The following is a 27,181-nucleotide window of genomic DNA, read 5'->3' on the forward strand; positions in this document are numbered from 1 at the left end:
TTCTTGCGCTTACATGCAGGGTCTGTGTCCTGCCAGAGGAGTTGCCCAGGCTCCTCCATCAGAACCCCTCTGAGTGCCAGATTTTGCACATACCAGTGGGTCCATGAGCCAGCCCTACTCAGTTCACCTCCTATCCTAGCAGGAACAGTGGCCTTTCCTGACTGGCCTTCAACCCAATCTGGTTCTAACTGTTGGATGTTTCAACCCAGCCACAGTTCGTCCATACCCACATACAGCTCACACATGGTTCAGGTAGGGGCTGAGACCTAGCCTAGTCCATCCCACATCTACCCTGGTTCTACAGAGCACAAGATGGTGTTGGAGTCTAGCCCAGCTTGGTGCAATCAGTTCCAGTCCACACTTGTGCCAAGAGAGACTACAGCCATATCCAGATCAGAACACAGCCCCCTTTCCAGCACACACACTCCTTGGTGGGAATCTCAACCCAGTTAGGGTGTCTCCTTAACTCCCCAACTGGGCCTATTCCCAGCCATAGATCACGCGCATGCCAGTGGTTGCTCTGACTCAGCTTAACACAGCCCCTCACCTGTCCCGGCCCCTGCCCTAGATCCTGTGGCTTAGCGTCCCTGGCTCATGCAGACCAGTAGGTGCAACAGCCTAGCTCAGCATGACCTGTGCTCCATCCTGATTTCTACTTTTGCTTGTGGGCTGAGGTTAGCTCAGTCCTGCCCAGTCCACCCCATTCCATTACCAACCCACACATTAGCGAGCCATAGGAGCTACTTTGCCCAGCTTGCCCAATCCCCAGGTGTGGACCATGTGTTCACCAGCAGGAGCTATGACTCGCCAGGGGAGTTTCCCAAGTTCCTCCACTTGACCAACTCCCAGATCCAGTTCTCATACATGCCAGTGGGGTTTTAGGCCAGTGTCAGGCATAGTCTGGCCTTCCATTTGGCCTTGTATGAGCTGGTGAACATTGCAGCCTGCCCCCCCCCACACACACACCCTATATAGGATGCACATTCAGGTGCTGCTGCCTTGACCACTCCAGACTATTATCACTTCCTTGGTCACACCCAGCTTAGTCCATCACCAGACTAACTTATGAGTTAACCAGTGGGGCTAGTATTTTCACAGGGTTTGGCACACACATCCCCCACAGAATCTACCCCCGGATATGGTTCTCTCATGTGCTAGTTAATGTCATGGCTCTGCCTAATGAGACCCGTCTCCTGATCCATCATCATGTCAGGTAAAAGGATATGGTCATGCTAGACAAGCCCCGAGCATTAGCTTTTGCATGGATTGGTGTTTGGCGTTCAGGTTTGTTCAGTGATTAGAAGTTCTAAACAGGATTGATAGGAGGTTGGTATATCAGACTTTTCCAGAAAGATCATGTGGTCCCTTCTCCTCCGACCTACCAGGTCTCATTACCCTCGCTTGCCTTCAAAGGAAAAATTATTCTGTCATTGGGAGTCTTTAGGATTGATTGACATCCCAGAAGTACAGTGGGCTTAACATGGAGCTACCTAAGCAGCAATTCAAAACCACAGAACCCCAGAGCTGGCCGCCAGGCAGCCAGCAGGCGGAGCCTGGTGCCGAATGGCGCATTGTCTGCCCAAGGGCAAGTCACCGCGTGTACACGGTGGCTGGAATAGGGGCTCCAAGCATGGAGATTATCCGGACTGACACCCACCAGCAGCCAACAGGCTACTGGAAGTTTTAATCCCCAGACCCCAAGTTCGCCCCCTCCCCAGTCCCATCCACAGCGCAATGATGGCGGCGGGTGGCGCCAGGGCCCACCCAGCTCTCCAGACTTCCCCCTATGGTGTACTCACCAAGAAGGGAGAAGCCTAACAGAAAACTTTTATAGAATTCTAAACAACACTAAAGTCACATGCAAAAACACTGAGGAACACTCAAACAAACAGCCTCCACAAAGCAGTCAGTGAAGCAGCTAATAGACATATGTAGATTACTCCTTGTAATGACTCCAAAATCACATGAACATTTGAAAAGTTCACCAGTGTCCACCAATCCATCCTACCTCTTTTTTTTTTAAGATGTATTTATTCAAAAGACAGAGTTACAGAGAGGAAGAGACAGAAAGAGATCTTTCATTTCCTGTTCACTCCCCAAATGGCCACAACAGCCAGGCCTAAGCAAGGCTGGAGCCAGGAGCCATGAGCTCTATCTGGTGTTCCCACATGGGTGCAGGGGACCAATTATTTGAGCCATTTTCTACTGCTTTCCAAGACATATCAGCAGGGAGCCAGATAGGAAGTGGAGCAGTCAGAAATGTAACTGGTGTGCATATGGTATGCCTGTATTGCAGGCAGAAGTTTAACTCTGACCATAATGCCAACCTCTACTATAGCTATATAGCACTGATCTTGCACAGACAACTTCCAAGAAATCAATCTCACTGTAAATGTTGCTTATGTGACACTCAAGATAATTAAACACAAAGAGATGAAATAATATTTAACATTATACTTGGTTATATACAACGTGTGTATCAATATTATCAAGTAATTATGCACACAAATCTAATAAAATCAATTATAATAATTCAAAATGGAAGCTTTTTATTATTTGGTTGCTACAGTATTATTTCCATCTTATAATATACTTGTTTATACTTGCTTTTTTTCACTATCTTCACAGTGTCTTAAGCACCACAAAGTTCTAACCCTTCATGTCCTATGCTTTGTATTTGTATTCAGGTTAATATAAAACTTATCTGGAACTTACACATAAAAAAACTTCCAGATCCACTTGGAACTGATATTTGTATACTCTTTGAGGTGAGGAATCCATTTTCTTTCTGCACTTAAGGAATCCCAATTCTATTGGCATCATTTCTTTAAAAAAAAAAAAAAAGTCTTATCATCACTTCTCTGAGGACAACCTCAATCGTGTAAACATGTGTTGGGATATTTCCAGGCCTCTATTCTCTCCACTGATCTCTTTGCTAAAACCTGTGCTAACCCGACAACACCCCAACTACAAAGCAAATCTTAATATCTACTTTGTAAATCATGTCCTGCTACCTTGCTATTTTTCCAGTCAAAAATACCTTGGCTTCTCAGCCTGTGATATTTGCCTAAGTATTAGACTCACCTTTAGGTTTAAATAATTTTCCTCTTTTTTTAGATATCAACTCCTTACTAAATTCTCATTTTAATTTCTCTTTTTAAAAATTTTCTGTTCAAAAATCTACTTTCTCAAGATTGACACAGTGGAAAAGTAATGATTACTTACAGTTTTATATTTATGGGCAGATTATTCTAGGACATGTCAAACATAACTGAGCATTAAGTCTCAGTTCAGAATTTATAACATTTGAACACACCTATGGGGGGGGGACCTCTTTCCTAATGAAATTTCTCTACATGAAGTTATCCAAGCTTTTCTTCATAGGATTTAGAAATCAATAATGTATATTATCAGCATCTCCTTATTTCAAGATTTTCCTGGGACATGTAACCATCTGTAGCTGCTATCATCCGAACAGAGAGGGCGGTCTATAAATGTTAAACATTGTCTAATTTTCAAGTCTTTACTCATGGATTAACAGTCTTACTTTGTTATTGCTAAAACAAATACAGGAGTCTGATCCTATACTGATAGTAGCAAAGCTCAGTTCCTTCTGAGAGACTGACAGATTAAAAGGGAAAAGCTCTAAGACAATGCTTTGTGAAACTGTCAATTTCATAAGATGGGCTACAACTGTGTATAGATTCTTATTTTAAGGTTAACAGAGGAGTCGGTACAGTTGCCTATCCAGCTTATCCTCCACCAGCCGTGTCAGCATCCCAAACGGGTACAGGTTCATGTCCCTGCTTATGACCTGGTTAAGGCAGCAGAGGAAGGCAGAAGTCCTTGGGACCCTATACAACGTGTGAGGCCTAGAAGTAGCTGCTGGGCCCTGGCTTCAGATTAGCCATGTGGCAGTAAACCAGCAGATGAAGATCTCACTCTCTCTGTAGCAGATGGAAGATGTGTGTGTGTGTGTGTGTGTGTGTGTGTGTGTACACGAGTGCATCTTCTCCCTGAAAATCTGCATTTCCAATAAAATATATAAAAACTCATTTTATTTTAATGCAAAGGCAGATTTACAGAGAGAAAGAGAGACAAAGATCTTTCAACTAATGGTTCACTCCCCAAGTGTCCACAATGGCTGGAGCTGAGCTGATCCAAAGCCAGGAGTCAAGAGCTTCTTCTGGGTCTCCCACACGGGTGCAGGGTCCCAAGGCTTTGGGTTACCCTCAACTGCTTTCCCAGGCCACAAGCAGGGAGCTGGATGGGAAGTGAAGCAGCCAGGTCAAGAACCAATGCCAATAAGGGATGCTGCCATTTGAAGATGGAGGATTACCAGTTGAACCAGTCCCAAACAAGCAAATCTTTTTTTAAAAAAGTTAACAAGAAGTTTTGGGTTTCTTGATGTATTCAGGTGTTATCATCTCTTACAGCAGTGTTGTACCTTGCCCTTTTTTGCCTACTTTTATCCTAAAAGAATGAGAGAGGCAACTGTAGCCTATAATTCTTTTTGCTGATATTAAATGGGAAGGTTTTCACCATTAAATGTTCTATTTAAATAACCAGCTATCAGATTCAGAAAGTTGACTTATATTCTCTGTGTGAAGGACACCTTCATAAACAGATACTTATCTGTGTATCTGAATGAGGAAATGTCCCCAATCTGCACATTAAGTTGATCATGTCTTTTCATTGTTAAGTTGTGAAAGTATTATTTATTTTGGATCTTATCACATGTTTGACTTGCAGTTCTTTTAACTGACTTCAGGGTCAGAATCTGTATTCCCAGCAGCTCAAATTTTTCACCACTGCACATGTCCCTGAATGACCACAGAAGCCAAATCTGTGGATACTGGAGTTTCAAATTTTTAGTAAGTAGATAAACTTGCACACAATCTGTGAAAATGAGAATCAACTGCACAAAATTAAGTCACCTACAGAAATACTTTGTTTTTGTCTAGTTTCTGTGGCTAAAATCTGTACAACAATGCAATAGGAGTGGTGAGCCCTGACATCTTTGTCTTTTTCCTTAGGGAAAAAAGTTCTCCAGGTTTCCTAACCAGGATTTATTCATATATTATTTGCTTATTTTTGTCCTGTGGAGTTGTGTTTCCCGTATTTTTTAAATTGGACATGATCAGGTACAAAGTTGCAAGAACCTAACTTGGTTTTTGCTTATGACTTTTTTCTCATGAACCAAGACCTGTTTGAATTTGGTGAACTTTGCAAACTGAGAACTTTAAAACAGGAACAACATGCATTCATTTTCAGAGCTGTAGTCTTAACGTCTCCCCTCAAAACAGTCCTAATTTTCTCTAAGAATATATGAGCTTAAAATTTAGGGCACCAATGCAACACAATCATTTTTAATTCTCCTAGCAGAAAAGCTGTTAATGTGGGAGTTCAGGAAAACAAACTTGTTTATTCCATTGCAAATAATGGTAAGTGCTTTCAAGCCATGGAAATTTGACTAAGAGCTTTCACCAGGTGAAATTAATTTATTAAGGACAAGACAAGTTATTTAAGAAAATTCAACTTTTGGGACACAGCCCGCTAGCCTAGCAGCTAAAGTCCTCACCTTTAACATGTCGGGATCCCATATGGGTGCCGGTTCTAATCCTAGCAGCTCCCTGCTTGTGGCCTGGGAAAGCAGCAAAAGACGGCCCAAAGCCTTGGGACCCTGCACGTGCGTGGGAGACCCAGAAGAAGCTCCTGGCTCCGGATTGGTGCAGCTCCAGCCACTGGGGCCACTTGGGGAGTGAACCAGTAGAGGGAAGATCACTTTCTCTGTCTCTCCTGTCTGTAAATCTGAATTTCCAATTTAAATCTTTATTATTATTATTATTAGTAGTAGTAGTAGTAGTAGCAGTTATTTTTATTGCAAAAGTCAGTGACTACAACGGTTGGAGCCATGAACTTCCTCCTGGTCTCCCACGCACGTGCAGGGTCCCAAGGCTTTGGGCCGTCTTTTGCTGCTTTCCCAGGCCACAAGCAGGGAGCTGGATGGGAAGTGAGGCTGCTGGGTTTAGAAACGGTGCCCATATATGATCCTGGCGCATTAAAGGATAGGAATTTAGCCGCTAGGTCACCATGCTGGGCCCCCAATTTAAATAAATCTTATTTTAAAAAAGAAAAATGAACCTTTGTCAGGCTTTCAAACATTCTTTCAGTCATCTGTCTTGATTTTATGATAAATTTTGTTATGTAGGAATTGCACTATGTCTATCAAATTCTTGCTACTACAGCTAAATTAACAAAAGGTAGACAGAAATCTGAAGTTTCAACGGACTTACATTACACTAGGAAATATCAAGAATTAGATACAATAAGGAGATGATGTTATGGTGTAGCAGGTAAAATTGCTGCCTTGTAATATCAGCATGCAAATATAAAAGCCAGTTTGTGACCCATCTCCACTTTTTACCTAGTTCCCTGCTAATGCCCTTGACAAAGCAGCAGAAGATAGTTCAAGTGTTTGGGCCCCTGCTACCCACAAAGGAGATGCGGAGAAACTCCTGGCTCTAGGCTTCAGCCTGGGCCAACCCTGGCCAATGCAGACATTGGAGAATGAACCAGTAGATCTCTATCTCTGCCTCCCGCTTCCCTCTCCAATTATTATTAAAAGTTATTTTTCAAAGCTATAAAAATACACATGCAATCTAATAACTTAATTCTTAGGACTTAATTGAAAGAAATAATCAAGGATGTATACAGACATTTGGATATTCGTCACATTATAGTTTTAGAAAACTGGAAACTAGTCAACTATGAAACTGAACATATGGTACTTATATATAAATAACAGAATTATTTAAAATAACCATAATATAATCATATAAATTATATTGCCAATCATATAAAGTAGTTACACATTTTACCTTTATAAATTGTAAACTGCGTAATTATATAACTTACATAAGTAAACTAAGGAATTATAAGAACTTGTATCCGTTAAAATTATAAATCCAAAAATACAGATGACAGAAGAGTATGAACAATACGATCCTACATGTATGAAACTTTGTGTGGCTCTATATCAAAATGTTAACTGCTTATGTATCTCTGGAATATAGAAAAATTCATTTTTTGCTTCTCATATTTTGCTTCCCATACTTTCCATATTTTCTCCCAAATTATAAAAACAAATTAATTGAAATAATGACTCAATAGAAACTACACTAGAGGTAAGCCTAGCAGCTCTGGGGCCATGAGATGCCTGTGTTCAACTACTGGAGCACCTGGTTCAATACCCAGCTCTGGCTCCTGACTCCAGCTTCTGCCACAACAAGGATCCTGGGAGGCGAAATGCTCAAATAATCAGGTTCCTGCCACTCGCGTGGGAAACCCTGGTTGAGTTTTCATCTATTTAGCCCTGCCATTGCAAATATTTGGAGAGTAAAGCAACAAAAGGGAGCTCTCCATCTCTGTCAAATAAATATTAAACAAAAATGCATTATTTACGAAACTGGAATGTATTAAAGAATTTCAATTTAATTATGAATACAAAAGTAACCATACTGAATATATCTTTCTTTTCCTTCCCATGTTTTAACAAAGGCTGACTACTAAAGTTTATGACTAATTAGAGTGCCTGTTCAGTGATAAATAAGGCTTGTGCATTCCAGAAACTGCCCTTGAGATAGCCAGCTAAAACTGCAAAGTAACCTGACCCTGCCTGGTCAGCATGACTAAAGGATTGGATTGATGACTGCAGGATCAGAACCAGTAACCACTGTGACTCCAACCAGCTCATCATCACCTGGAGAAAGATCAACATGCATCTGGTCTTAGTCTTTGCTTCCCTTTCTCCTGGCTCCCCCTTCTGTTCCTTTTTAAAGTCCCCCTGCTAATTGTACTGTCGGGACAATATTGGAAAAATCAGTCAGGGGGGGTGGGAATCCAGGACTATACAGAATGGTATGAGAAAACTCAAAATTTTAAATAAAAATTAAACAACAAAAAAAAAGTCCCCCAAAATTAAACAACAAAAAAAAAGTCCCCCTGCTAGCCTGCATTTTGGAAGAGCAAATTTGGGACTAAGTCCGGCTTCTACCAAGAAAGTCAACTTTTTGAATAACCTGATTGCACCAACTCTTGCCTCCTGAGTATTGGTTTTCAAGATGCAAGCATCCCAGGCCTAGATCTGACCAGTAACACAAAGGAAAAGTGCCAAGGTATATTTAATAATTTGTTTCATTTTCCAAATATGCTGTTCTGACAATTCTATAAAAGTAGGATACTCCCTGAAAAGAAACATATCATAACAGATTATGTTCAATATTCTCATTTGTAAGTATTATTAGATAAGATTTTTTTAAAAAAAAATTTGAGTTACATACCTATCCAGGGCTTCCTTGAAGTATTTTCTCTGCACATCAAACTGAAAGACTGTGCGTTCACAGTCAGTTGAGGCATTATCACTACCCCCATGTTTCTTCAGGAAGGCATCAAATCCATTCTCATCTGGGTATTTCAAGCTACCCATGAATACCACTAAGTGGAAAGAACACAAAGTCACAGAACACAAAGATACAGACAATATTTTTTGTTGTGATCAAAGACAAGTTTTTCATTTATGTAGAAAAACTGAAAGAAAAATAGACCAACTCATTACCAATAGCAATATCTGGATAATGACACTTCCATTTATAAAACTTTCTGTTATGCCTATACATTTTTAAACTAAAGAATATTTAAATTATAAACACAAGCACATACGCAAATTGCTACTATAAGACTCACAATGTGATGTTTACCCTCAAATAGCTTAGAAAATTAGATTGTAAAAATCAGAAAAATATACATCAAGTATTTATAACTGCATTTAAGAATATTTAAACTGAAGCTCGTTTGTTTTTGTATCAATCGTGGCTTTTTTCTTTACTTCTGTTGCTGTGGCATCTCAGGACCTTGCTACCCCAGAAGACACTGCTCTTACTAAGACTAGATAAATTTTAAAGCATGACAATTATTTACCCTTCTGTTGGTATGACAAAACTCAACAGAAGAATATGGGCCCAGTACAACAGCTCAGTGGCTAAATCCTCACCTTGCAAGCACTAGGATCCCATATGGGCGCCAGTTTGAGTCCCGGCTGCTCTACTTCCCAACTTCTACTTCCCTGCTTATGGCCTGGGAAAGCAGTCGAGGATGACCCAAAATCTTGGAACCCTGCACCTGCATGGGAGACCTAGAAGAAGTTTCTGGCTCCTGGCTTAAAACTGGATCAGTTCCAGCCATTGCAGTCACTTGAGGAGTGAACCAGTGAACAGAGGATCTTTTCTTAGCTATTTCTCTTGTTACCTATGCCACACTTCATCCAACCAGTTACTTCTCTTTGAAATGCATATTTAGAGGAAAAAAAAAACACCCAGAAATGATATTTTACAAAATCTTACTGTGCTCCAAAAAGTGTGCCAGCCCAGGCAGGTCATCTGGATCCGCAAAGCTCCCAACTCCAACACAAAGAGCGGCTGCAGACTGTAGTAAGCAGAACACATACAAACATTTGAGTCAATCACACAGAAATCATAGTAGGTTGTTATTTTAAGGATTCATTTGGAGATGGATGGTTTCCACAGGAAGTAACTAAATTCTTTCCCTGAAAATCAGAAGGAGCAGCAAAGTGAAATCACCAGACCTGTGTCAGTTTCACCCCGCTGCTCCTCCGGCTATCATCCTGCCAAATCCTGAACAGGTGCACACCTAAAGAAAAAAGCAGAGACAGACAGAAAAAAGGGAAGAGAGATTGGCCAGCCAACCCAAATACTGTTTCATATCAGCATTTTAGAATTCTAAACCAAGTTTGTTCCCTGGATTATTAATCTTGGAAATCTGTCAAAGTTACATATCTAGATATTACCTCTAAAGATCTCTAAGAAAATAAAAGTGTTTAGTAATTCAACTAATAAAAATGAAACCTCTCAGTATGTTATAGTTTGTATGTATTAACGTAAGGAGTGAAGTAACATTTTAGGAAAATATCTAACAAAGGGAATAAATAAAGGGTCAAAGATAAACTGGCTATTTAAGAGCTAAAGAGCTATGACTTTAAAGAGTCTTTTCAGTTCTTCATTTCTTATTAAAGATTACTATCAGTATATATTCTCCCAATTATCTTCAGATCATAAAAATTTTGAAAAAGATAACCAAAAGGGGTATCAATTTCTGCATTTAAAATTACTTGAGCATACCATTCTATCACTGCCAGCTTAAATACACAAAAAGGAAGAAAAACAGAACACAATCTTTGAAAATTAAGTGAATATTAACTTTCCCAAATTTCATATGTAAATTTTACATACTATATAACATATGATTTTGATAAATGATACCTGCTGAGAAAAGGAGCTTTCAAAAAAATAGCATATACCTGAAATGAAGTTTAACCATGCGTTAGCAAATCAAAGTGTGAATTTTTTTGAAGAACCAAAACAGCCTCACTTGATACTATAAATCTCATTTTGAAGAATTAGGCACATAAACTAAGTCAAAACATTGGGGAATATCCACTTCATCAAACCATAGTATAACCTGTTCTGTGATGTTTAATAGGTGCCTAACCTGCTTTCAGCTCCAACTACCCCATAAAGATTTCTTGTGTTGACCAGCTGGGTTGAAGACATTTTTTTAATAACTTGACTTAAACCACAGTCTATCAGTCAGCTTTGACCACAGCAAAATCAGGCTCTGAAATTGCTAGAAAAGAAATTCATACTTAAGAATTTCCTAACCAAGGGCCCGGCGGCATGGCCTAGCAGCTAAAGTCCTCGCCTTGAAAGCCCCAGGATCCCATATGGGCGCCGGTTCTAATCCCGGCAGCTCCACTTCCCATCCGGCTCCCTGTTTGTGGCCTGGGAAAGCAGTCGAGGACGGCCCAATGCATTGGGACACTGCACCCATGTGGGAGTCCCGGAAGAGGTTCCAGGTTCCCAGCTTCAGATCGGCGCGCACCGGCCCGTTGCGGCTCACGTGGGGAGTGAATCATCGGACAGAAGATCTTCCTCTCTGTCTCTCCTCCTCTGTGTATATCTGGCTGTAATAAAAAATGAATAAATCTTTTTAAAAAAAAAAGAATTTCCTAACCAAGAAATTCGTACTTGAGCAATTCATACTTCAGAATTAAGAAAGCCCTGAACAAATCACAATTCAGCATGTCATTATTAAATTTCAACCTTGTTAATTTATCAAACTATTCATATTAAAAAAACTTCTTTTGAGACAAAAAAAACTGAGGGGAATAAAAACGATGCTCTCAGAAGAGAACTTCTTTAAACAGATAAATGTTCTCTCAGAAAACATATTTTTTCTTCTTACCTGTTTTGGTAACTCATTCATTACATACCTTACACAAAGCTTGCATTTTTCAACAAAAATCATAAAAGTACTACAAAATCCAATACCTCTCTTCAGCCACATTTTACCTAATCTACTTCATTACTCTTATCCAGACCTTTACTCATTCAACTAACATAAACCATGTTCCACTGTTACAATCACGGGATCTTTCCTTTCACCAGTGTATCCATTGCTTCTGAAATCAAACAATTTGACCTCTTCAAACTTCTTTGGCTCCTTCTATTCTAATACAATCCAAAAAATTAGTTATCAAGATTGCATGAGATTATATCATTACACTGAGTTCTTGGAAGAGGTGGCATCTAACCCATTAAAAAAAAAAAAAGTCACTAAAATCTGACCCTCCTGCTTTTGCAAAAGTGACCTTCCAGGATTCAATCCACCTAAGTGAAATAAAAAGGGGCTAACAAACAGTTGATGTACGTCTCCTTTTATCAAAGGCATTCACAATTGCTACATAATCTAAGGTATGCAATAATGGTTCAACAATTACAATGGCTATTAGAACAATTTTTTCTAAATTGCCTCACCAGTTCATAGAAGATATTAAGAAGTCCAAAACATGAGAAAGTTGCATATAGATAGAAATTACTCAAATAAAAAGATTTTAAAAGAAACTTATAAGAAATATCCCAGATAAGAAGTTATGACATGGTCAGTCTTAGAAACAAAATGCATCTCAAAAATTAGGAAATCTTACTTTAGAAATGAAGGGGGAAAGGATAAAATGAAAAGGCCTAAGATGATCCAGACAAAGGCCTAGAATTAGAACCCAGGTTTCCTGAATGCGACTATTCTATTCACTCGGTCACTTTGATAATTTCTTCTTTTTTATTATTATTCTATCTGGAATTATGAAATCAACGTTAAATTAAAAGTGAACTTAAAATCCTCAACCTGTTTATAAAAACTTGATACAGATTTTTCAAGTAATACATATATTCGTTTTCAGTGTTTCGGTTTTCACCTGTAATGCCTTCCAACCTAAAATCACTTGGCCTTAAAGCTACATTAAAAACAAGTGTCATGCATAACCTGAGTAACAAGGGACACAAAGTTTCTTAAAAAGTATGACTCAATCATCCCAACAAGTTAGCCAGAACTGATATAATGTCTAAACAAACAAACAAACAAAAAAAGTCTATCCAGAAGAATGGCTATCATAGGATTTACTTTAAGCATTATTACTTGTGAATCACATTTTCAAGTTTTGAATTTAAGTATTCATTCAACGTTGAAACTTTAATCTTAGTAATCTGACTGAAAATACTTTGTATGTGAATTGCATTATATTGAATTTAGTACAAATATCACAAAATGAGCTTCAGAAAACATTTGTCAGTGAACTTCACTATAAGGTCTCCAAAATATTATCTGCTAAATGAGTATACTGACAAATGAAGACACTTTTCAGAAGACTTTGAGGAAAACTCTCCCTCTCAAAACCTATGTATGTATTTATGTTATTACAAAATAAGTCAAGGGACGGCACGATAGCGTAGTGGTTAAAGTCCTCGCCTTGCACACACTGGGATCCCATATGGGTGCCGGTTCTAATCCCGGCAGCCTCACTTCCCATCCAGCTCCCTGCTTGTGGCCTGGGAAAGCAGTAGAGGAGCGTCCAAAGCCTTGAGACCCTGCACCCATGTGGGAGACCCAGAAGAGTTCCTGGCTCCTGGCTTTGAATCGGCACAGCACTGGCCATTGTAGTCACTTGGGGAGTGAAGCATTGGACGCAAGATCTTCCTGTCTCTCCTCCTCTCTGCATATCTGCCTTTCCAATAAAAATAAATAAATCTTAAAAAAAAAAGATAATAAGTCTATGGGCCCGGCAGCATGGCCTAGCAGCTAAAGTCCTCACCTTGAACATGCTGGGATTCCATATGGGCGGCGGTTCTAATCCTAGCTGCCCCACTTCCCATTCAGCTCCCTGTTTGTGGCCTGGGAAAGCAGTCGATGACAGCCCAAAGCTTTGGGATCCTGCACGCGTGTGGGAGACCTGGAGGAAGTTCCCGGCTCCTGGCTTGGGATCGGCACAGCATCGGCCATTGTGCTCACTTGGGGAGTGAATCATCAGAAGGAAGATCTTCCTCTCTGTCTCTCCTCCACTCTGTATATCTGACTTTGTAATAAAAAAAAAATAAATCTTAAAAAAAAAAATAAGTCTAAATTCCCCTACCCTATATTTCAACTCTTCTAGTATACTTATTTCTCCAAAGCATTAGTGCTTTTTCATGAAAACAGCATTCATCAATTAACTATCTAGATAGAAGTAAATTACAGTATTTTATTCTTTTCTTCTCCTCCTAGTTTCTTCAAAGGCAAAATATTATTTTATTCTTCCATCCCAGGCTAAGGCTTATGCAGCTCCTCAGTTATTAGAATTTTTAAAGATATAATATTCATTTATATTTGAAAATTCTAAAATACCATTGATTGTCTCTCAGAGATATCGCTATGGGTGATTTTCACATTTCTTTTTTCTTTAGATCCCACTAGCTTCTATAACGAGCTTTTTAGAATTACAACAATATAGTTTCAAAATATAAACACCATACAGACTAAAATGTTTACTAAAAATCCAAAGAAAAAAAGTTTTGCCGTTAAAACCACAGCATACATTTAAAAAGTATTTCAAAGATTTCCCAAAATTAAAAATAAAATAGACATGACTCACACCTGTTTTTCAGTGGTTTTCTTTCTGGCTTCTGCCCTCTCTTCTAATTCTTCTAGTTCATTATCCTCAGTATCAAGATCATCATCATCATGCTCATTATCATCATCATCATCATCATCATCAAACTCATCTTCATCATCAAAACCCTCTTCTTCATCATCTTCTATTTCAGCTCCAGAATCTTCATCATCATCATCATCATCTTCCTCCTCCTCTTCCTCATCATCCTCTTCATCATCTGTTGTATTTCCGGGTTTACCTTCCATATTACTTAGGTCTGAAATCAGAAGTGCTTGCAAGCCATTTCGTAACTTGATGTATCTGAGAACAAACCACAAAACACATTGAGATTCAGCTGTTCATGACATTATATCAACCCAAGCAATCAGCCTAACAGAACTGGAAAATAAAAATTCCAAGTAATACAGATGCACAAAAATTTACACTACAGTAGTCCCCATTCTCCACAATTCCACTTACCCACAGTCAAACTTGGCCTAAAAATACTAAATAACTAATACCCGAAATAAGTAACTCATAAATTTTAAATTGTTGGGCCCGGCGGCATGGCCTAGCAGCTAAAGTCCTCGCCTCGAAAGCCCCGGGATCCCATATGGGCACCGGTTCTAATCCCGCCAGCTCCACTTCCCATCCAGCTCCCTGCTTGTGGCCTGGGAAAGCAGTTGAGGACGGCCCAATGCATTGGGACCCTGCACCCGCGTGGGAGACCTGGAAGAGGTTCCTGGTTCCCAGCTTCGGATCGGCACACATCGGCCCGTTGCAGCTCACTTTGGGGAATGAATCATCGGACGGAAGATCTTCCTCTCTGTCTCTCCTCCTCTGTGTATATCTGACTTTGTAATAAAATGAATAAATCTTTAAAAAATAAAAAAAAAATTAAATTGTTCACAATTCTAAATAGCATGCAGAAGTGTCATGCCATCTAATTGTCTCCCACCCTCGACATAAACCATTCCTCTCCCCAGTGAATTCATGTTGTAGATGCTACACTCAGTGAGTGTCTTCTTATACCCACTGTCACATTTCACAGTGTTTGTGTATTCAATAACCTTTATTTCACTTAACAAAGGCCCCAAAGTACAACAGTAGTGCTGCTGGCAACTTCCATGCACCAAAGAAAAGCCTTTTGGGGCTGGCATTGAGGCATGGCAGGTAAAGCCAACAGCTTCAACGACAGTATCAGATATAAACACCAGTTAGTGTCCCAACTTGTCCAAATCCAACTCAGCTCCCTGCTCATGACCTGGGAAAAGCAGCAGAAGATGCCAAGTATCGGGCTCCTGCCACCCACGTAGGATACCTGGATAAAGCCCCTTGGTTCATGGTTTCAGCCTAGTCCAACTGCAGCTATTGCAAATATTCCTCTCTCATTCTATTACTTTTGACTTTCAAGTAATTAAATCCTTTTTTCAAAAGTTTCCTTTTGGGGACTGCAAGTTAAGCCACAACCTGTAGCAGCGGCATCCCATATGAACATCAACTCATGTTCCAACTGCTCCACTTTCAATCAGCTCCATGCTAAAGCACTTGAGAAAGCATCAGCATAATATTAAGATCCCTATACCCATGTGAAGATGCCAAAAAGCCTCAGGATACTAGCTTTGGTCTGGGGAGTAAACCAGTGGATGGAAGAGCTCGATCCTTCTTTTTTTTTTTCGTTTTTTTTTTAATTTTTATTACAAAGTCAGATATACACAGATGAGGAGAGACAGAGAGAAAGATCTTCCGTCCGATGATTCACTCCCCAAGTGAGCCGCAACGGGCCGGTGCGCCAATCCGAAGCCGGGAACCAGGAACCTCTTCCGGGTCTCCCACGTGCATGCAGGGTCCCAATGCATTGGGCTGTCCTTGACTGTTTTCCCAGGCCACAAGCAGGGAGCTGGATGGGAAGTGGAGCTGCCGGGATTAGAACCGCCGCCCATATGGGATCCCGGGGCGTTCAAGGCGAGGACTTTAGCCGCTAGGCCATGCCGCCAGGCCCCGGGTGCTGGTTCTAATCCTAGCCAGGGAAAGCAGTCAAGGATGGCCCAAAGCCTTGGGACCCTGCACCTGTGTGGGGGACCCAGAAAAGGCTCCGGGCTCCTGGATTCAGAGGGGCTCAGCTCCAGCCATTGCAGTCGCTTAAGGATTGAATCATCAGACAAATTTTCCTGTCTCTCCTCTCTGTATATCTACCTTTCCAACAAAAATAAAATAAATCTCTAAAAAACAGTGATTTCTCTAATCACTTCATACAATAGCACCCCAATTCTTATTTGCTTTTATCACATTTTAACTTTATTCATTTGTTATTATTTGACTTCTTTAAAAAACATACATCTGAACGATTACGGTGCTATCGCTGAGGACAGTTTTTATTCCCGGCTGTATCTTATGATATCACCTGGCATATACCTGCATGAAATAACCAAAAACTTTACCAAATGAACAAAAAATGTTAACACCTGAAGGAGGCTGATCACATAATTGTGTTTAACATCTGCTAAGTAAAATAAGCTATCAGAGAAAAGCTAACATCTAGCTTTTTAAAATAAAACTATGTATACACATTTATATGCATAGTATGCATACAAAGGTATAGTAAAAGAACTAAGTCTACGAATCAAATATAACAGCAACATACATCTGGGGAGGACATAAAAACAGATGTACAAAGAACTTTCATGCTTTGCAATTTTTATACTTTTTCAATCTTTTGTAATAAAACACATATTATATATAAAACACTTTGCCAAAAAATAATTTAATAAAAATCCAAAATCTACTCAACAAATTAAGAACATACATGCATAATAGCCCTTAGCTTTTGTTATGGTCTCAGGGAAACTAGTTCAGGGTCACAAGCTTGGAATCCATGCCTCCCAGACCTATGTAATCCTTTCTGTCCACCTGTGAGTCAACTGTCGCTCACCCATCACCAGTTGGAATCTGAGGTGGGAGTGGCAGTATTGCATTATTGCAAAACCACTCCCAGCTCAAGCCTCCATGGGCCTATGATGGGGAGGCGCTCGGTCTCTTGCTCGCGTGCTTCCATCACTCTGGAACTCCAACTCTTGGCTTCCCAAGTACTCTTGCTTCCCACAGATTCCAAAGCCAGAGGTAGCCCCTGAACATGCCCCTAACGGTCTATATTCGTCACCCTCTGTTCACTGCTTGGGCAGAGTCAGCAAAGATGCAAATGCTAAGATGTCTTGTATTTCTTATTTGTGTACTTTCAAGAATTCCAGCAGAGGTTAGGCCTAGCAATAATGGAATGTGGGCAGAAAATCCAGGAAAAGGTGAATGTTCACAATTTTATTAATGTGTCCAGGTTGTTTGCCACACATCTCTTAGGATAATTTATATTCCTAGGGAAGCTGGAACATAGGTCATCAGTTTGACGGATTGATTTCACAGTAATGATCATTTGTTCCTATCAGGGTTTCAATTCAGTCTGGAATGCCAGAGTGACTTTTTGTTTGCTAGTTTGTTATTAGATGAAAGGTTGCCTAGTACCTATCTGCAACTATCAATTAGGAACATATTGGTGGTTCCTAGAGTAATGGGCGCTGCCACCACCAAGCTTGGCCAATAGACTCCTTAATACACCCTAGACTTGTATGGTGTGATCTCTCACCCTGCAACACTTTACAGAAGGTAGCTTTTCAGTCAACAACAGATCCATTTAAAAACAATTAGAATGGACAAAATATCCTTTATCAATCGATTCAACAGCGTATTAAAAGTCATACTGAATGAAAATAAGATTCAAAATACAAATAATTAGGAGCTATTAGGAGCTATGAAGTACAAATATTCAAAATTAACATGAGACACTTACAAAATATGACTACCTGGAAAATATAAGAAAATGATCAAAAAAGGGGGGAAAAAATCTTAGTGATAGAGGCCGGTGTTGTGGAACACTGAGTTAAGACACCACCTGATAGGCTGCTTCAATTCAAACCCAGCTCTGTTAATCTGGGAAAGCAGCAGAAAATGGCTCAAGTATTTAGACCCCTGCCACCTGGCCCAGTCCATCATGGTCATTTGGGAAAGGAGCCAACAGATGGAAGAGCTTTATTCTATCAAAAACAAAAAAATTTTTAAAAATGTTGCAAGTGAACCAGAGAATATTTCTTGGTATGTTTACAGATGGTACCTCTATCACTCCATTATTTATTTGAGGTGCCAGTGCTGAATTTGAAGTGACTAAGGAATTAGTTGCTACGAATATTCTATGTAGAAGACCATTATTTTGGTTTTTTTCATCTTCTTCTTTTTTTTTTTTTTTAAGATTTACTTATTTTTATTGGAAAGGTAGATATACAGAAAAAATGGGAGACAGAGAAAGATCTTCCATTCACTGGCCCACTCCTCAAGTGGCCAGAACGGCCAGAGCTGAGCCGCTCCGAAGCCAGAAGCATCTTCCGGTTCTCCCACATGAGTGCAGTGTTCCAAGGCAAATTGGGCCAGCCTCTACTGCTTTCCCAGGCCATAAGCAGGGAGCTGGATGGGAAGTAGAGCGGCCAGGATTAGAACCGGCGCCCATATGGGATCCCAGGCATGCAACGTGAGGAATTCCAGTCACTAAGCTACCGTGCCAGGCCTTCTTTTTTTTTTTACCCCTTCTTAACAGCACTCAAAGGTACTTCTTTTTCAAATACATACATATATATATATATGTATACATATATATGTATATGTATATTTACTTATTTTTATTTGAAAGTTAGAGATACAAAGAGACAGATTCGCTCCCATCCACTGATACAAAGAGACAGATTTGCTCCCATCAGCCATCCGCTGATTCACTTCTAAATGGCTGCAAGAGCTGGTCCTGAGCCAATCAGGAGCCAGGAATCTCTTCTAGCTCTCCCAAGTAGGTGCAGGTGTCCGAGCACTAGGGCCATACTCTGCTGCTTCCACAGCCCACAAAGCAGAGTTGAATTAAAAAGTGGAGTAGCTGGGACAGGAACCAGCACCCATACAGGAAGTTGGCACTGCAGGGGAAGAATCAGCTTGCAATGACAACCCAAGATGATTATTTTCAATAAGACTGAACAAACCAATCTAGCACAACCTACAAGGGACTCTGCTATTATCTCTGATATTGATAAAAATGCATGTGGCCATAAAAACGGTTCAATTGGACAAACTTACAAAGCTTCTAAAAATAGCTATTCAGTCTTACTGAGCAGCAGCTCAAGAACTATTATAATCTGTCATGTTATTGAGCCAGTCATGTCTCCTTGTAGACTGAACCCACCAATTCTATTAAATTTTGTTGGAATTAAATCTGAATACCTATTCAAAAGCTTAGCAACGGAAAAAAGAATTTACTGCAATTATCTGATCAATGGAACAAAACTGAAAAATTTTTTTAACAAGAACTGCTTTCAACGATTAACATCAAGAAACACAAAACAGCTTTGGAAATTAGCTTTTGTTACCAATGATACTGCTTAATAAATTCAACCTAAAATTATAAGCCAAAGTAACACATGCAAAAACTAATATTTGGGGCCCAGTGCAGTAGCCTAGTAGCTGAAGTCCTTGCCTTGCACGCACCGGGGTCCCATATGGGTGCTTATTTCTATCCCAGATGCTCCAATTCCCATCCAGCTCCCTGCCTGTGGCCTGGGAAAGCAGTTGAGGATGGCCCAAAGCGTTGGGACCCTGCACCAACGTGGGAGACCAGGAGGAAGTTCCTGGCTCATGGCTTTGGATCAGTTCAGCTCTGGCTGTCGCAGCTACTTGGTAAGTGAACCATAGGACGGAAGAGCTTCCTCTCTGTCTCTCCTCCTCTCTGTATATCTGCCTTTCCAATAAAAACTATAAATCTTTAAAAAAAAAAAAAACTAATAGGGCCCGGCGGCGTGGCCTAGCGGCTAAAGTCCTCGCCTTGAAAGCCCCGGGATCCCATATGGGCGCCGGTTCTAATCCCGGCAGCTCCACTTCCCATCCAGCTCTCTGCTTGTGGCCTGGGAAAGCAGTCGAGGACGGCCCAAAGCTTTGGGACACTGCACCCGTGTGGGAGACCCGGAAGAGGTTCCTGGTTCCCGGCTTCGGATCGGCGCGCACCGGCCCGTTGCGGCTCACTTGGGGAGTGAATCATCGGATGGAAGATCTTCCTCTCTGTCTCTCCTCCTCTCTATATCCAGCTTTCCAATAATAATAAAAATCTTTAAAAAAAAAACAAACTAATATTTGAATCACAATAGCAAACTACTTCATATACTTCCTGTGTTGTCAAAGGTTAAAACAAGCAGTGCTATCTCTGGGGGTAGGTCAGGCTGGTCCAAGTGATGGTACCCACTGGCATACGTGTGGGCCAGGTCTGGGAGTGGATCAGGCTGAGCTAAGCTGCAGCACCCAAAGGTATGCACGAGAGCCAGACGGGATGCATGACGGTCCAGGCTAGACCACAGACCAAGCCAGCACATGCAAAAAACAGGGCTTGGGACAGGTCTGGCAGGGGTTATGAGGAACACCTGAACTAGGCCACAGCATCTGGTGTGCACAAAGGACCACCTGTAGCAAGCTGAGCTGGGCTGGGCTGGGCTGGACTAGGCCACAGGACCCAGACAATCACATGAGAGATGGGGTTGAGAGAGGAACTGACCAGTTGCAGCCACTGGTATGTGTGCTGGCTGATGCTGATAACAGACCAAATCTGGCCCTGCGCTAGCTGGTGATCACAAAAGTCAGGTCACCCCATAGTGAGGTTTCTTGGGGGACTCCCCAAAACTAGATCATTGAGCTCAAATCCCAGCCACTAGAAAAATCGCAAGAAATATGGTTTAACCTTAGAAAGCATGCATCAGGACTGGATCTCCTCAGTTGCTGATGCCTTTGTAGCAGTCAGCATCCCCAGCTGCAATTGGGGGACATGACAGCCAGCTCACCTAAGCCAGCAGAGGACTGGGAGTGCTTCATTAGAGGGTTAGAAAACAGGTTAAACAACTATCTTGGCCACGATTTGCAACATGTTCCTAGGCCTGTGGATACACAATGAGGTGGACTTGGTCAACTAACAGACTTTGGAAAGATTTTCTCAACTCAGGTGTAACAAAACCAACAATGACTCAGAACCATCAAGACCACTCAAGTAATACCCTCAGAACATTCTTCCCCACATCAGGGCATCTCAGATGCCATCAAATGACCATCCCCCATCATCAAGTGCTGATGTAGTTTTGACAACAAGACAGCAAAGAGCTGTCCCCTCCACTCACTCTCCAGCAAACCAGGAGAATAAAAAGAACAAAACTGAAACATTTGTCCCACCCAACTTCCTCCAAGCCTCCTCATGCTAATCAGAGGCCCACATGGGTAAGCATCCTTCTCAACTATGTAAACAATACTAAAAATAAAATAACAAGGAAGTGTTATCTCTACTGTAACACATACTTGTAGCTTGTATTTTCCAAGAAAATTATAATTCCTGCAGTATAAAAGATATTCCCATATTTTAAAGTCCATATTTTAACTGTGTTTCTACCTAATTTTCAACTGGAAGTAACTATGATGTAATAACATGCCTAAATGTAAAATATCAGAGAAAAATCTGGCAGAAATGTATGCCTTCCAAGTAATACAGATGCACAAATAGAATGATTTATTTATGAACTGAGATCAGTATTTGGCAATATCCGTATGCAGACAGTCTCAAAAACATGTAAAATCTCATTACAAATCTGCAAATGTTTACCATTAATGCTATCAATTTTGATCACAAGGAGCTCACTCTGGACTCCAATAAAGCAAAATATTATCCCCCCCAAAAAAATCACATCACTCTTATCCATAAATATGTATTACTTAAAAAGTACTAATACATCTCGAAGTTCACTGAGGAAAAAAAAAAAACTTCATTAAAAATTTGCAGAATTGGGCCCAGAGTAATGGCTCAATGGTGAAATCCTCAATTTATAAGCACTGGGATCCCACATGGGCACTGGTTCCTGTCCCAGCTACTTCCCATCCAGCTCTCTCATATGGCCTGGGAAAGCAGTACAGGACAGCTCAAAGTACTGCGATGCTACACCCATGTGGGAGACCCAGAAAAAGCTCCTGGCTCCATATCAGCTCAGCTGCAGCCATTTCAGGAATGTACCAGTGGATGGAAGATATCTCTCTCTCTCCCCATAACGTAACCTTTCAAATAAAAAATTTATTTTTAAAAATTGCAGAATCTTATTTCCTTTCTTGTTTTATAAGCATACTTTTTTGTTTAATGTTGTCTCTTGACTGACAAAGCCTAAATTATTTGTTACCTACAGTCTCTCAGTTTATTTCAAGCATCATTCGAAGACTTGCAAAAAAAAAAAAAAAAAAAAATCGTTACCTGCAACTTTAACAGAAAATATCTGGTGATTCCTCACATACAGACTTCTCGTAGAAATGCGTGTTTAGACAACTAGCAATCCATATTTTTAAAAAATAGACAGGACCCAGCACGAAGGCATAGCAGCTAAAGTCCTCGCCTTACACGTGCTGGGATCCCATATGGATGCCAGTTCTAATCCCAGCAGAACCACTTCCCATCCAGCACCCTACTTGTGGCCTGGGAAAGCAGTCACACCAAAGCCTTGGGATCCTGCAACTCAAGTGGGAGACCCGGAAGAAACTCCAGGCTCCTGGCTTCGGATGGACTCAACTCCAGCCATTGCCGTTACTTGGGGAGTGAACCACTGGACGGAAAAATCTTCCTCTCTGTCTCTCCTCCTCTCTGTATATCTGCCTTTCCAATAAAAATAAATAAATCTTTTAACAAAATAGACAAATTACATATAAATTATAAGCAACAAGAAAAGGTAACTTAGACTCTGAAGATATATTTGCAACTCATTTAACTAACAAAGGATTAGGACTAAACATATATAAAGAATTCCTACAAGCGAACTTTTAAAAAGTTAAAAATACAGGCAGGGATATTTGACTTAAGATGTAATTTGGGATGCCCACATGCTTGGGTAGGAGTCCTGGTTCTGCTCTCAATATCAGATGCCCGCTAACAACACACGTAAGTAGATAGAAATGGTATCTATGGGGGCCCAGGGCAGTAGCCTAGCAGCTAAAGTCATAGCCTCGCATGTTCCGGAATCCCATTTGGGCACTAGTTTAATCCCGGTGGATGCACTTCCCATCCAGCTCCCTACTTATGGGCTGGGAAAGCAGTTGAGGAAGGTCCAAAACCTTGAGACCCTGCAACCATGTGAGAGACCTGGAAGAAGCTCCTGGCTCTTGGCTTTGGATAAGCTCAGCTCTGGCCAATGTGGCCACTTGAGTGAATCAGCGGACAGATCTTCTCTATCTCTCCTCCTCTCTGTATATCTGACTTTCCAATTAAAATAAACAAGTCTTTAAAAAAATGGTATATTTGTGTATATACTTATAACATATTACATTTACATATGAAATTTAGACAACAGCTAACACAGAAAAAGGATCAGGAAGAAAATGGAAGGTGAGAATATAGACTGAACTTCAACTACGAGGGCTTCTTATTAAAACTTTTATATCTGAAACAAAAACCAAAAGAAGTAACATTTGAAAGCAAATTCTTATATAGCATTTAGGCCAAAAGAGAAAAGGATCAGGTAAACAGAGATGGAAATAAGACTATGAAAAGGATTAATCCAGGCATCAGGGACAAGGCAATGAATAAAACTAAGCCTTTTAAGATATATTCCATGTGGCTAAACACAGCACAAAAGAATATACATGGTGTGATGCATGGCAGTAAGTTCTGTGAAGAAAAAGAGCAGGGGTGTGAGGGCCAGCAACATGGCTGAGTGGCTAAAATCAGGAAGGATTCTCAGAGGAGACAGTTACACTTGAATTCATGCAGCATACAACAAAGTGGAGGGAAAATATCTACCAAAAAGCAAGCATGCGAACAGTGCAAGAAAAGAAAAAGATGAAGCTACAAAACTGAGAATTTAAAAGAGAGACTTAGACATTATCTGCCATAGTAGAAAATACTTAGGAAGAATCGAATGAGATATTATCTATTTATTCTCTAGTACTCAGTACCTACTCAGTAACATATTTTTACACTTGTATTTAAGCTATCATGTAATAAAATTATCAAATATGGTTACTCTAAAGAGTGAATGAAATTATCCATACAAGCTCCAAATAATTATCTAGCATAGAGGTAAATATTCTACAAACACCAGCTATTACTATTAGGATAGGGAAGATTATTGGTTGTGGTGGTAAGAAAAATAGACAGCAGGCATTTAATCAAGTGTTTAAGATACCCACATTCCACATCAGAGTGCCTGAGTCTGATTTCTGGCTCTAGGTTCAAGACTTCAGTTTCCCACCAATGCAGACGTTGGAAGGTAGAAGTGATTTTAGAAATTGGAAGGCACTGGCACAACAGTTAAGACACCATTTAAGATGCTTGCATCTTGTATTCTTGTGCCTTGGCTTCAAGTCTCAACTCTCCTTCCAGTTCCAGCTTATGCATACCCTAACGGCAAGCAGATGTTAGTAGGTGAATTCCTGCCCCCAAGCAGTAGACCTGAACTGAGTTCCAGGATTCTGGCTTTGACATGACCTACATATGTTTGTTGCTGACCAGCACAAGCGCTGAGGCTGCAGGCCATGCAAGGCAAGGCTGCAGTACCCATTAGCATGTGTGTGGGGCTGGGTCTGTATCGCAGGCCAAGCAGGGCTGGGTTAGGACTCAGCACCCACTGGCAACAAGAGCCAGAACGGTTGTGGGGAAGACGGGGCTAAGCCTCAGGACCCACCAGTACACATGAGAGCTAGGTCAGGGGTTTGGGGAAGAGGGCAGGGAAGGCAACCTAGACTAGGATGTAGTTCCCATCAGCAAAAGCCACAATGGGTGTAAGCTGGCCAGGCAGGGCTGCAGCACCCTACAGTACACATTTGGGCCAGGTCTGGGGAGAACTGACCAGGCAGCTGATTCACCAGCATGTGCACTGGCTGGTGCAAGTGACAGACTGAACCTGATCCTTCACTGGCTAGCACACTAGAGTCAAATCTGAGGTCACCCTAGGTGAGGTTTATGGGAGACTCCCCAATCAGATCACTGGACTCAAACCCCAACCACAGGGACAAACACAAGATATGTGGTCAGACCTAAGAATGCACCTATCAAGACAGAGCCTCCTCAGTTGCTGACGCCTGTGTAGTGGTCAGCATGCCCAGCTGCACATCAGGGACATGATAGCCAATCCATCTAGGCCAGCAGAGGATATCAAGTGCTTCATCACAAAATGGAAAACAGAACAGAGTAGACCACTCTCCTGGCCAGACTTTGCAGCAAATGTCTAGGTCTACAGACACACTGAAGTAGAACTGGTCAGCCAATAGAACCTGGAAAGATTTTCTCAACACTGGTGCAACAAAGCTGAGGAAGTCTCAGAACTATTAAGACCACTCAAGGAGCATCCTCAGAACATTCTAGCCCACATCAATGTCTCTAAAGTGACATCAAACGATCATCTCCACCCCTCTGTACTGAAGTAGTTTGACATCAAGGAGCAAGTCCCCTTTACTCCTTAAAAACAATAGCTAGCACTTAAGTGCTTATCATGTGCCAAGTACAAGACAGCTTATGAACTAAATAGACTAAAATATCACCATATGTGATACTATTTTTAATTTGTACTTCCTCTTTTGTAACATGCCTATTTGTACTCATTTTCCTTGAACATTCAATAACTATTTTTAAAAACTGGCCAGAATACAAATTTAATCTAAAAAATTCTTGGCAAAATATCCCCCCAGAATTCATGAAAATGTCTGGCATGTAAGCGCTCATGCTTTTTTGCATTCTATAAACATTATGTGGGAGCCTACAATGTGCTGTGTACTACAAGAATAAAACACTCATGTACAAACTCAGATTTGTAACCTGATAAACAGCTGTTAGAGTTAACAGGGAATAAAAAGGTAATCCTGCCCTGTGGCACCAGCATCCATATGGACAAAGGATCAAATCCAGGCTGCTCCACTCCCAATCCAGTTCCCTAATGGCCTAAGCAAGCAGCAGAGATGACCCAAGGTCATAGGCCCCTGCACTCACAAGGTAGACCCAGAAGCTGCTTCTGGATCCTGGCCTCAGATGGGCCCAGATCCTCCCCAGCGACCATTTGGGGAATGAATCAGCAGATAATCTGTCTCTCTCCCTCCCTCCTCTGCAATTCCTACTTTCAAGTAAAATAAACAAATCATTAAAAAACAACTCTTTCAAAAAAGTGAGCTAATGGGAGCAAAAAAGAGTAAAGAGTGAAACATATCTATTAGAGAAACTTAGTACCATTTGTGTATACCATTCAACACACTATCATAATTGCTTTTTAAACCAGTCCTGCCACATTCTATGAAACTAAACTACTATTTAAAATTGATCTTAAAACACTGCTTTATGCCAGCTTCATCAAGAACTCTTAAATTCTTAGTATTTACCAAGGATACTTTGCCTATTCTCTACATTAGCTATTTCAAACCTTGACCCTCGAGGCCGTTCCCTATTCTACAACTTTCTAAAGGACCAACTAAAAGGTCACCCTTTCAACTCTTTATTGCCTGCATCTCAATAAATCTTACTCTACGTGGCAATAAAGAGGTTTTCCTCTTCCTTTTCTCTAAAATCAATCCATCTGAGCAGAGTCTTGATTCTGTGGCCTCCTTGCCATGAAAGGGCCAAGTTCTATTACCGCCCTAGCTTCCAGTCTTTCACTGTCTTTCTCCTGAGAAGTAAATATGCTCTCATCTCTTCTACCTTATAAAAACTCTCCCTTAACTCCAAGTACTGCTTCATCCTAAATTCTTTCATCTCTTTCCCTTCAAAACAAAATTTCTTGAAAAAATATCTCATGATTTAAACTTTCTCCTATTCATTTCTCTATTCATTATAACCTGGTTTTGTTTCTATATAATTCCTTTTGAAGCTGCTTTCATTTGAAATAATTTCATGAATCTCCAAACACTGCTTTCAGTCATTACATTTCTAACCATAATCATTCGGCCCTTAAAGCATTCTCTAATACCTGGTCCTTCAAGTAAAAAGCTAACAAAATGTTAAGGCCACTATCATCTAGTTTTTCACCTGTATCCTAATTGCTCTTCTCAATGTCAGTTGTTTACAGGCTGGTC

General features: G+C 40.7%; 1 protein-coding gene across 1 annotated transcript in view; it reads right to left on the reverse strand.

The window, feature by feature from the left end:
- Nucleotides 1-27,181, reverse strand: part of NRDC (nardilysin convertase) — an 85,001-nt gene that overhangs the window by 52,519 nt on the left and 5,301 nt on the right. The window contains exons 2-4 of the mRNA XM_058654996.1: nucleotides 14,041-14,359; nucleotides 9,402-9,483; nucleotides 8,343-8,496 (exon numbers count right to left, since the gene is read on the reverse strand). Of these exons, the coding sequence (XP_058510979.1) occupies nucleotides 8,343-8,496; nucleotides 9,402-9,483; nucleotides 14,041-14,359 (555 nt within the window). The remainder of the gene's footprint in view (nucleotides 1-8,342; nucleotides 8,497-9,401; nucleotides 9,484-14,040; nucleotides 14,360-27,181) is intronic.

The sequence above is a fragment of the Ochotona princeps genome, chromosome 2, assembly GCF_030435755.1.
Source record: "Ochotona princeps isolate mOchPri1 chromosome 2, mOchPri1.hap1, whole genome shotgun sequence".
Lineage (NCBI taxonomy): Eukaryota > Metazoa > Chordata > Mammalia > Lagomorpha > Ochotonidae > Ochotona > Ochotona princeps.